This window comes from Papaver somniferum, chromosome 8 (assembly GCF_003573695.1).
Source record: "Papaver somniferum cultivar HN1 chromosome 8, ASM357369v1, whole genome shotgun sequence".
NCBI classification, from domain to species: domain Eukaryota; kingdom Viridiplantae; phylum Streptophyta; class Magnoliopsida; order Ranunculales; family Papaveraceae; genus Papaver; species Papaver somniferum.
The window spans coordinates 21,070,198-21,081,846 of NC_039365.1; the positions used below are offsets into that span (position 1 = coordinate 21,070,198).

An 11,649-nucleotide genomic window follows, 5' to 3' on the forward strand; every position below is an offset into this window, starting at 1 on the left:
CCTTTTCGGACGCCGACGATTTTCTTGCTCAGACTCCAGTCATTTCAACAGTATCCAAAAAGACAATGTCAGTTCCGTAAATAATAGAAACAGCAAGGGTAAATAAACAACTTCTTATTTACTTATTTGACTTTTGATCTTGACTCTTTGAATTTCTTTTTTGACTTAACTTCACTATATTTAGCTACAAATACAATACAGAAGAAGAAAAGAAAAAACAGAGTTTCCATTAAAACAGGGCAAAAGAAAGATTAAAAATAAGAAAGATTTGCCCTAAGATTGGAACCCCACTAGCCCCTTTTTTCCAAACCCTAACCAGGAGAGTTGAATCAATCAAATGAAGATGAAGAAGAAGGCATTTAATACATGTATTTAATGTTTCTTCTGACATTCCTATAAGAAGAGAAAGAAAGTGAACAAAAATCCCCCATTGTAATAAGTTTTTATTTCTCTCTTTCTCCTTTGCTTCTGCTCTGTTTCTGTTCATTAAAACCACATCTCTTTACTCTTTTATGATTTTGAACTTCAGTTTCCAATGTTTAAGATATAGAAATCAATACCCACCATTTACTGTTTATTCTTTCTTCTCTGTTTATTTATTTATAAGTTCAAGGACTAGTGTTGGGGTTTCTGTCAAAAGGGTTTTTGAGTTAAGAAGAAGAATGGGAAGACAACCTTGTTGTGATAAGCATGGAGTGAAGAAAGGGCCATGGAATCCTGATGAAGATGAAATCTTAGTTAATTACATCAACAAAAATGGTCATGGCAGTTGGCGTACACTCCCTCAACTTGCAGGTCTTTTTTCTCTCACCATTTTTAACCCCAAAAACCTTTCAAACCCATGATTTTAATTCCCTGTAAAATGGGTTTTTACTTGAAAAACAAGTTAGTCTTCTTCATCTTCTTCTTCTCAATGTTTCTGCAAAAAAAATTTGGTGACAAACAGACTAACTCGGTCTGAGTTAACTCACCGTGTCATCTTTTGGGGTTCTTTCCTTTATGCATGTTTATCTGTACCGTATCTGAGTCATAGAGAATTATTGACACGTCTCGAACGATTCCAACTTTTGTTTGTTTTTGTTTGGGGTTTTCCTGTTGTGTTTGATCGGTTTTTCTGTTGTGTTTGATCGGTTTTTCTGTTGTGTTTGATCGATTTTTCTGTTGTTTTGTTTGGAAAATCTTAATGGGGCTGTCTTGTTGTGTGCAAGTACATTTAGGATTTCATGGGGGTCTGATGATCTCTGATTGATTCTTCATGGTTTGATTGGTCTGATTTGTTTGAGGTCATAGTACTGATTTCTATGATTTTTATGTGTTTGAAGGACTAAATCGATGTGGGAAGAGTTGTAGACTAAGATGGTCTAACTATCTTCGACCGGATATTAAACGAGGTCCGTTTACTCCAGAAGAAGAAAAACTTATAATCCAACTTCATGGTATTCTTGGAAACAGGTAATTTGATTTACTTATAATGTGCATTTGGTTGAAATTTCAGCTACGGGGACTAATTTGGTATTGAAATTTGCTTAAAGTGATTTGGAATTCTTGTTGATGGTCATTCCAAGGTGACGGTGGTCATTATTCAGAATTCAGCACTATGACTCTCTATTTCGAATTCAGAATTCAGCACTATGCCTGTCTAATTTTTTAAGTTGTTTCTCTAGTTATCTGTCAGCCTGAAATGCTTTGTTTGCTTACTCTTTTTGTTGCATTCATTAGCTTAAAGTAATGAACTAAGTCAGAGTATTGTAATTGGGTAAAGGTGTAGGGTCTTAAACAAAATCATGGTCTTAAGCATGGTTTGCGCTAATGAATCTTTTGTCTGTACGAGTAAGCCTAGTTAGGATACCTGTGTAAATGGTTAACCTCAATTGTCAAATTTAGCATTATACTATGCTTATGTTATTGTGGTGCGTTTGAAATTTGAAATAACCTTTGATACTGCACACTATACGCCTTTGTGAAGGGTTCTAGAACCTCAACAGAATGGTCATATATGATCTTCAATGTTTTATAAATATCTCTGGTCACATGTTTCTCCTGTTCATCTGCTGAGAGTGCTTTCTTGTTGTATCAGAAGTTTGGAACTATGTAGAGTAGTTGATTTACTGGGTAATAGCTATGACTTTGAACCTCGTGGTTTAAGCAGAGTATTCCTTAATTATAGGCATGACTTCTCCTAATGCCAATACAAGATTAACCTCGACATCTTCATTGATTTTGTAATTCATGAATTGAAATCTTCAATTTCTTCGCTGGACCTGTATGCACTCCGTTGATTCCGTACATTTGGCTTGTCAATTTTGTAGTACGTGATTAGTATCTCTTTAGCTTGCATTGCTTAGAGGTAGTAGTGTCCATTGTAGTGCATGCATGACATGTAAATTTGGCCGAGCTTGTGATGAAATATGATACTTATTTTCATAGCATGTTTTGTTTCCTTAGGCGTAAATTTTGGAATTCATGTAGTCTGTTTCGCAAGTGTAATTATGAATTTCTGTATAATTTTTAATGAAACTTAAATGCATAACTTTCAGGTGGGCTGCCATAGCGGCGCAGTTGGAAGGAAGAACTGATAATGAGATCAAGAATTATTTCAACACACATGTGAAGAAGTGTCTTCGCATTATGGCCATCGACCCGCTAACCCAAGCTCCCTCATCTTCTGCCCCTTTTCCGATTACTACCACTTCTTCATGTCCTTCAATGGGTCACATGACTCAGTGGGAGAGTGCAAGACTAGAAGCAGAGGCAAGGCTTTCAAAGGGGTCTTTCCTGCGTAATAACTCCCAATCTACTCTTTCAACACAGGTGAAACCGGAGCATGATCAGTTCCTCCGACTTTGGAATTCTGAAGTTGGTGAAGCTTTTCGGAAACTGACCACGACTTGTCAAAGTCCTTTCTCGCAGACATCTTCATCTACAAAACAAGCTATACCTCCAGCAAAGATCAAAGCAGAAGAGAAAACAATTAATGAGCAGCAAGAAGAGATGGAATGTAGGGATTATAAATCAGATGTTGAGGACATAGTGGTTGGATCAGAGTCTTCAAGCTCCATTAACGTTTCTTCTGACATGTCGTTACAACTACTGTTAGATTTTCCTGGTTGTGAAGAGGAAATGACCTTCTTTCAGGGACAGTTGGCTACTTACTCGGTATACCACAATATTCTGACTGAAAATCCACTGAACTGTTCTCTTTAAATTTAACACAAGTTCTATTTTTTGGTAAGCGGCAATGCGGGTCTCAACTTTTGCGTGAAACGGCACTGGGTGATATCCTTCTTTTTTTGGTTTGGGTTTCATCTCTTTCATGCTGTAGAGATGTCTTTTGTCTTCCCAACTGCTCTAACTATTAAGGCCAAGTCCATAGATGTTTGCATAGAGTTTTCAGACAGATGGAAAACGGTCTTCTGCGCTTATCTTTTTGTTGCTGTTAAATATGCTAATATACTGATGTTTTTTGTCATTCGGTTTATACTTGGTACTTGTATACAAGATCATTTCCACTTACTCTGTTGCATCTTAATACAAGTTTCTCAAGTCTCTGATTTGCCATGATTTTGCTCTGCAATTTTTACTTAGTGCACCATGTCTTAGCTTACAATCACTGTTACTGCACCATATGAATCTTGTAGTTCATATGCACCATGCCTGCAAGTTTCAACATATGCACCATGCCTTAGCTGACAGTCACTGCACCATATGCATGCACCATGCCTTAGCTTGCTTTCACTGTATGAATTCTGCAGTTCACTGTGAAAAAACAGATGTTTTGACATGATAAAAGAAGAAAACAGAGACCATTTGCATGTGGGGTTTTGCTGTGCAGCAATTGAGTGTGGCTCTCAAGTGTGATACAAAAAATTGGGACCAACTTGGCAGAAAAATGTTCATATTAATTTCTAGTCCCAGTTGCATTGATCTATCTGCCAGAACAGAATAATGTATAGAAAACTTGAAAATGGTCCAAGGAGAGAATTTAATACAATGGTGGTGGGTTTTTTGTTGTACTATAAAGGAAGGACTGCATTTACTTCTCCTGATTATTGTGTTTCTGTTTTCCTGAAAGGATATATCAGAGAAGAAGAAGAGTTCAAAGAGACCAATGAGTGTCCTCTTTACCCTCGAGTACCTTTTTTCCTTTTTCAAGTAGAGGAAGTGAAATACTAAAATTATCATCAAGGATTGTGAAATTTAATGTGATTTGAATTGTCACTTGTTAGCTTTCATTGTTGAAACTTCTTTTTCCACATCCACCAAAGTGCTGTTCTTGTTCTTTTCCATCTTATTCTTTCGTGCAAGTTAGACTTGTGCAAGTCATGTCCAACAAAATATGCAACATAGGAGATACTTTCTCCGCAACCGATAGCCGCTGGTGCCAAAAATCAAACCCAATATGCACCCAGGTCCCGAGTGCGCGGAGTCCTTATGCGTGTGTTTTGCCGTTTAAAGGGTTCTTGTACCAGTGAATTCTTCCTTAAATCAGCATTTTGTTGAACTTAAAGCCTATACTCCATTGTTACCTATAATGAGCTGTGATTTATGATTCCTTGAACACTAACTCAAATGTGACCATCTGAGGTAATTTGAAGTGAGTAACACTTTAAAGATAGAGTTAACTTCTTTTGGAAAAAGCCTATGGACATTTGTTGCATCCTGCAGTCTGGCCTAGTGTTTGTTTCTTCTCCACATTTTGGGGTTTGCGTGTGAGAGTGGGGGTCAATGTATATATTAAATGACTAGAGCCATTGATACTCAATCTGGTCTTAGTAAATGTCAAATCATATCTACTGAAAAGGAGGATATCTCTTCTAATGCCAGAGGCTCTGAGTGCTGTGAATTTATTACCAAAATTGACTCTTCAACAACTACCAACATAATCTAAACTTCAAAGGTTTCATATTTGGATCCTTCCCTTCGTTGCAATTTAGTTATAATAGCTTAAAGCCCAAGTTGTAATAGCCTAAAGCCCACACATTCGATCCAAATTTGAGAGGAAGTGCAAGCTGGAGCTCAGCCAAGTAAGTTGAACCAGAACGGAAGATAGGAGGGAATTTTTAAAAAAATGGCACCTTATTGGAGGCAAATAACAGTTTTTTATTTTTGTGAAAAATAAGCATCATCCCGCCGTGGGAGTGTAGGCAAGTGAGTGCAATTCCACAAACCTAGCTCTACTTGAAAGTTACAGTGGCTTGGCTTTGAACGCAAGAACCTTGAGTCGTATTCCAAGGGACTGCAAGAACCTCAAAGGAAATGCCATGAATAAACTCGAAAAGAAATGAGAGATCGAAGAGGGGCAACTATCATGGGATGAAATAAATATGGCTTAAATCTTGAGAATGTTACAAAACCATCAATCTATTCAAGCATCAGTTTCTAAAATACAACAAATAACACATGACCTTGATCTCCCAGAATGGGAAGATGTAGTATCTGTATACAAATAGAACACCTGACTATGCACACATAAATTTAAACAAAACAAACACAAATGAGTCAAATGACTAGAGGGCCAAAGAGTGAAAGAAATTACAAACACAATTTGATTAATATACAATGTTTCTGCGTTTTCAGGGATGAGATTTTCAGCCTAAACATCCAAAGAGCTTCTTTGGTGCTAACCCTGTTGCTCGGTACTTGGCTGCGGTTTCCTCTGCCTTAAGAAGCTCTTCACCGCGTTTTGCCTGGATCATTGCCCTCTTTTCTTCTGCATCCTTGTGAAGTAAACCGATTTTGTTGTTCATTTTCTCTATGTATTCTCCCTTCTTCTTCTCAAGTTTTTCCTATTTGAATCAAAACCATGGATCTACTGGTTAGTTCACAAAGTCACAACCAGCCTAGACACCACACACAAAATTATCTTTAAAATGACCTTTTTTTTTGTGATTCTAAGTAAGACGATTCTAAACGAGATTATTATGAAGTTTTGCAATAGAACTACTATCAGAGTGTCAGTCACTTCCTAATAAAATTGGTTTGTTCACCGAACCACGGTGCGCTGATGATGTTTACAGTGCATAGAATCGAGATTTTAGAAGGCTCGTTCAAGATCCAGTTTACCGAGTAATTCTAAACTTGATTGTAACTAGCATTGGCCCTTAAAGATATAAGATATATAATGCAGAAAGGATGAAAAATTCTCAACACTCGGAGCAGCCAGAAATGCCTATCGGTATCAACTTTTCCTTCTATGTGAACTAAAAGACTGGAACCTACTAAATGTAAAAACATAAAGTGTCGATCCGGAAAGATCACCATCTCATCTCAATTTAAGCTGCCAAATATGGTGAAGGTTCAATTATCAAAAATATGTGATTACCTCAATTTTCTTGAGTTCCATTTCAATAGTTGCTTTCTTGGAGTTCTCCCATGCTGAAAGGGAGGACATCTTTTTCAGTGCCCTGTAAAATTGAGCAAAACGGTATAAGCAGTTGAAATTCTTGCATCTAAGTGTACCAAAGCAAATTATTGAAGGGGAAGCACAATAAAATCATAAAAAATTTACAGGATCTGGTTTTACATATTACGGCAACAGTAAATGAAGGTTCCCCTGGAATTTTTACAATAAAAAGCCGAACTTGATCACAGACCAAACTACCCTGAATAGGTGGTGAAAGATAACCAAGTAATACATAGTCATCATGTGTGACAAAGGATCGAATTGAAAGCAATGATGGAGAAAATCGAATTACTAAGTACAAATGATGGTCTTTAATACTTGTCAAGGGAAGTCACTTGAGTACAGAAAGTTAATGAACAAATAAAAAAAAACCCTACTAATTTTTAAAATATGATGCACCTATGGGAGACATCAGTCATAGAACCGACAGTAAGTTGGCCTGCCACTAAAAACTTTTATTTTTACTTTTTAAGAAGATTTACTTTTACTTATTTGTTATTTCACGTTCAGTAATAATATGGAAAGCTATGTAATTAGATGAATAGAATGGTAAAATTGCAGTTCCATACTTGTTCTCTGCTTTTGTCTTTTCACTTTCTTCCCATGCTTTGATTAAAGACATTCTCTTTTCTGATTCAAGCCGAGCAAGAGCAGAATCTGAACACAAACATAAAATAACTCAGTCCACCAAACGTCAGTCTTACATATGTGGCAAAGGGATTCTTAGAGATGTAAACAGTCAGTTCGATCCAAAAATACCTCTCTCATGAGATCCATGCCCTGAAATTTTCTCTACTTCAGTTTTTTCCTCTGTTAACAGAACATGTTCACCCATTGTCAGCTCATATGTAATATGAAACCCAGTTGAAATGGAACAAAGTCAAATATATGTTCCCAACAAATCACAAACAAAGTTGATACCGAATTTAACTTAGCACTGCCATACGCCCATAACTTATGAAATACCCAATTACAATTACTTAACAGCATTAGAAGCTAATTACTAAGAATGCAATTGTATAACAGCATCAGCAAAATGGATGAGTGCAAAAAAGTATTCGCAGGTCTTCATCACAACATATGAAAAAACTAAAAAAGAAAACATGAAGAGGCGTTCTTGCTGTGAACTTGTAATAGACGACAGTACCAAAATTTTCCAACCCATGAGTGGCTTTTGTATGAGAAACTATTGCAATGCAATTGGCCTAAATGCTCTTAAACATTAACAATCACAAAAGCAAACGATAATTAGAATACCCCAGTATGGATAAAGCTAAAAAAGCAAATCAATTATGCTTAAAGCAGTAATAACAAAAGAAACACACAAAAGCTAAAGAAATATTAACATATATGATTCATCTGCCACTTTGTCCAACTGAACTATACAAAGTTTAATGAGAATAGCTTTTGACCAACAAATTAAGAAATAAAAAGCCACTAAGAATCGGTCCCAACTACTTTAAAATTGGTAGAAAATCTCTAAGATATCTCCATAAAGTAGGGATAGATACTCATAGTAATATATTACACCAGAAAAGAGCTGTTTATTTTTTTCAATCAAACACCAAAAAACGCATTGAGTTGGCAAAATACTGCACTTACAAACAAGAACTGTGCCACCACAAGCAGAGGCTCAGGCTAAAAACTACATGCAGGAGTTTTAAACCTTATACACGGAACGCTCAATCCCCAGAACTTACATGAGTTTTAAATTGCGTATATGGAACTGTTCAATCCCTTGAACTTACATGAAGCGAACACTATGAAAATATGCTTACCAAAACCAATTGCAAAATCCACTCATGTGGTCTAGTAGTCTACTATTGTCAACCTCAATTTATAGCACCTGGTGGCCACAATTTCATCAAAAAGGCAACATAGCACTCACAAAGCCAGGAACTAGGAACTTTCTTTTATTCATCCAAATATGACAAAAATGAAGAAAAGAAACAAATTCTATTTAATAATAACCTGTAGAGAAGATTACAACTTCTACTACCTTATCCATAACCAAAATTGTCCATCTATAAGCAATTCTACTCAGATCCTACAAAACAACCTAATTATTTTACAAATTCATATAAACATAAATGAATTAGTAAATTTAAAAGAAACCCAAAACAGTTGATTAAGCAAAAAGTAGTACTCAAAACCTCAAAAACCTTCAACAGATAGCCACACCAATGATTCACCCAAACAAACAAAAATCAAATTCAAATCTAGAATTCTCATTTTCAGACCATATTAACAAAACCCAGAGACCAAAACATCATAAAAACCCAATATATCCATAACCCATCAGAACAATTAAGATAAATTTAATGGAAAATTGAGAAAAAAAATTCAGAAGGAGATTATACTTTCAATAACGGCAAGAGCTTTAGAGTCATCAACTTTCTCAGCAGATGGTGGAGGCGAAACAGTTTTCTCATCTTTACAAACAGCTTCCTCAGTGACTGGTGTTAGTGTCATTGGTGCTAATTCTGTTGTTGTGCTTGGAGTTTCAGCTGCTTCAACCTTCTTCAATTCTCCTTCACCCATGATTCAGAAAACTCCAAATTCAGCTCTTCTAAACAAAAACCCTTTAGATGGTTGCAGGTAGAGAGAGAGATAGAGAGATAAGTCTTAGAAAGCTTAAGCCTTGAAGCGTCTTGTCTGTGAATATGTAGGAGCTAAGTTACAGAGAGACGGAGAGCGACAGAGGAAAGGAAAATTATTATTAAAGGGCAGAACTGCTGGAAAAGTTGAAAAGAAGGGTGGTTAAATGACGATTTTCTCCTTTAATCAGTGTTGTGTGTATATCAGTGAAGTGCGGAAAGATTGTGGAGAGGAAGATGCAATGGCGTTGTCGTAATTTATGAGATAAGGGATGGTTAAAATAGGAAATTTGGAGGAAGTGAAAAGTTTTTTTTAGCGGGTAATATTAATAAAATAATGGTGTATAGAATTCGTCGTGGCAAGGAGTTTCTTTTGTCTACTATTAATGATTTGTCATGTCGGCACAAATCCTCTTTTAGTCGGCGAGTTTTAGATTATTTTTTTTTTACCATCAAATTCTACTAGCAGTAGCATGTGCATTCAACCGACGAACTGTGCTGGAACCAATTTCAATGAGGATAAGACTCGAACTTCTATGGATTATGATAGATGATCTTGTGAGCGAGGCACAAGAAAGGAGGTTGACCGGCATGCGCAGATGTCAAGGCTGGCCTGGCCGGCCGGCCGGCACAATTGTGCAATGCATTGTGTTACCAAGTCCGGGCGCAATTCAACGTTTCATGGAGTGGAGCCTAGATAAGAAGAATTAATGTGTTCCAAAGGATTGGATTAGGTTCCCCGGACCCCTGTGCGGCAGCAGCATACCGGTGTCCGTCCCTACTAAGCAGGGACGGACCTACCCCTGGATTAAAGGGGTTAAAGTCCGGGTGATCTTGCTAGTCCACGGGCCTAATTTTTTTTTTTTGTTCGACCAAATTTCTAATCCAGGCCCTAAAAAAATTTTATATTTTTGGGTCCGTCCCTGCTACTAAGTAGGTTTTTTTCACATGATGCGTCATTTATGAGAAGCCCACTGAGTCAGTGACTCAACAGAGAACATGATGTACGGGCAGAACGTATCATGTGCATGGTCCGAGCGTACTACTAATAATTTTGAAGCAGCTTCTACCATTCATAAATGCCAGAACGAACGTCTGATTCTCATCCGAAAACAAATACTACGATCCAAAGCGGACGACGATTAAAGGGAATTCCTCGTGAGATTTTCTTAGGACAGGGTAATACAGTTTCTTTCTTGTTGTCAATTCTTTTGTCAACAAGTGAGATTTTGTGTCAAAATTTTAAATTGCAAAATATGAAGTTAAAAATAATTTAATGACAGGGTATTTCTGGTTGGCAAGAATTTGCCGATGAGGCCAAATTTTAGGTGGTTGGATCCATGTAGTAGAGTATATAGTAGGGTTCTTTGTTGTTTGTTGGTGGCAAAGCCTTCAAAACAACTGGCCGGATGTCACTGTTATTCCTTTGTATATAACGTAACGGATATATTGGGGTTCTTGTCGGCGTCCGTTATGAATATCTCTTTCGCTCTCATTTTATATGTTGTTCGAAATGGGTAAACAAATTGGTGGTATTTCGGCATCCCTGATTTCGGGCGAAACGCCAGTCTCATCGTCAAAGAAACCATCGATGAAGATTCCATCATCGAATAAGTTGTTGATGAAAATTCCATCGTCGGAGACAGCAAAGATGAAGATTTCGTCGTTGGAGAGCATCACTATCGATCATAGAACCTAACCTAATAATCAAGAACCGTCTTTAAAGCGAAGATAAACCTCAAAAGAGTAGATCAAACCAGTGCAATGGTATAGATAAGTAGAAATCATAATAAAAACTAAACTAAAACTACTAACTAGCCTAGAAATCAAGAAATAGTAAGAAGTCTGCTCAGATTCATGAGCAGAGAGGGGTTATTGTTGGTAATTTTTTTGCATTGAAAAAATATAAAAAAATAATAATAAAACACGATCTAAAGTGTTGAGCAAGTGGTGAATTTACTATCATTTTAAACAGAATCTCCGAAAGGTATTATGTTTAAAAATCTTGCTAGCAAGTTGCTTTTTTGTTTGATGTGGATGGCTACAACACATCTAGATCTTCAAAATAAGAAATCAATCAAGATCATTTATGTGATCTAATGATAACAAGTAAATAGCGAATTTTCTGTCATCGATAATGTCAAAAGTATGAACACTGCACTAAACATGACAGGTCGAAACGTCCAAAACATAAGCTTTGTATCCAAACATATCTTTCGTAATTTTTGTATCAGTAACATGGATATCAACACCAGAACTTAGAATATACTTTGCAGGCGCTGGAACTCACCATCAACAAATTGGAAAAGATTATAATTACGTCGTAATGAAGCAATTTGAGGCTTCCATAAAGATAACTGGTAGATGTAAGATTAGTCAATGGTTTGAAATTGAAAGAAATATTTGAAAAGGCGAGGGTCTAACAATCACACCCAATATTTCGCTTAGCAATCTGTATGGACTAACTCCAATATACTTTCAAGAGAATCAACTAGACAGTCAGACTCAATCTTAAGAAAAGTATATCAAAGAGTTATATCTCAATTTTCCAATTCAATCTGCAATCAAACAAATATGAATTTGCGAGCCCGATTGAATATAAGAGATAACTTGGACGGTATCAAAAACCAATATCCAAGTGTCAATCAA

General features: G+C 36.6%; 2 protein-coding genes across 2 annotated transcripts; one reads left to right on the plus strand and one right to left on the minus strand.

The window, feature by feature from the left end:
* The first annotated feature begins 230 nt into the window (after positions 1-230).
* On the plus strand, positions 231-3,513 carry LOC113304468 (transcription factor MYB41-like). Its single transcript, XM_026553597.1, has 3 exons — positions 231-795; positions 1,323-1,452; positions 2,538-3,513. The coding sequence occupies exons 1-3, from the start codon at positions 513-515 to the stop codon at positions 3,202-3,204; spliced, it is 1,080 nt and encodes a 359-aa protein (XP_026409382.1). The 5' UTR covers positions 231-512; the 3' UTR covers positions 3,205-3,513.
* Positions 3,514-5,310: 1,797 nt separating this feature from the next.
* Positions 5,311-9,105, minus strand: LOC113304469 (remorin-like). The gene is made up of 5 exons (XM_026553598.1): positions 8,764-9,105; positions 7,163-7,213; positions 6,973-7,060; positions 6,323-6,404; positions 5,311-5,786 (listed from the first exon to the last, which is right to left on the minus strand). Exons 1-5 carry the CDS (start codon positions 8,942-8,944, stop codon positions 5,589-5,591), a joined length of 600 nt encoding a protein of 199 aa, XP_026409383.1. The 5' UTR covers positions 8,945-9,105; the 3' UTR covers positions 5,311-5,588.
* Between the last annotated feature and the right edge of the window lie 2,544 nt (positions 9,106-11,649).

What these genes read in the sequence shown, in the direction of transcription:
- LOC113304468 (XM_026553597.1), top strand. Translation starts at nt 513, where the DNA reads ATGATTTTGAACTTCAGTTTCCAATGTTTAAGATATAGAAATCAATAC. An exon ending in TACACTCCCTCAACTTGCAG is followed by an intron (nt 796 to 1,322) that starts GTCTTTTTTCTC and finishes ATGTGTTTGAAG; the next exon opens with GACTAAATCGATGTGGGAAG. An exon ending in CATGGTATTCTTGGAAACAG is followed by an intron (nt 1,453 to 2,537) that starts GTAATTTGATTT and finishes CATAACTTTCAG; the next exon opens with GTGGGCTGCCATAGCGGCGC.
- LOC113304469 (XM_026553598.1), bottom strand. Translation starts at nt 8,944, where the DNA reads ATGGGTGAAGGAGAATTGAAGAAGGTTGAAGCAGCTGAAACTCCAAGC. An exon ending in GCATGGATCTCATGAGAGAG is followed by an intron (nt 7,061 to 7,162) that starts GTATTTTTGGAT and finishes GTTTGTGTTCAG; the next exon opens with ATTCTGCTCTTGCTCGGCTT. An exon ending in AAGACAAAAGCAGAGAACAA is followed by an intron (nt 6,405 to 6,972) that starts GTATGGAACTGC and finishes TCAATTTTACAG; the next exon opens with GGCACTGAAAAAGATGTCCT.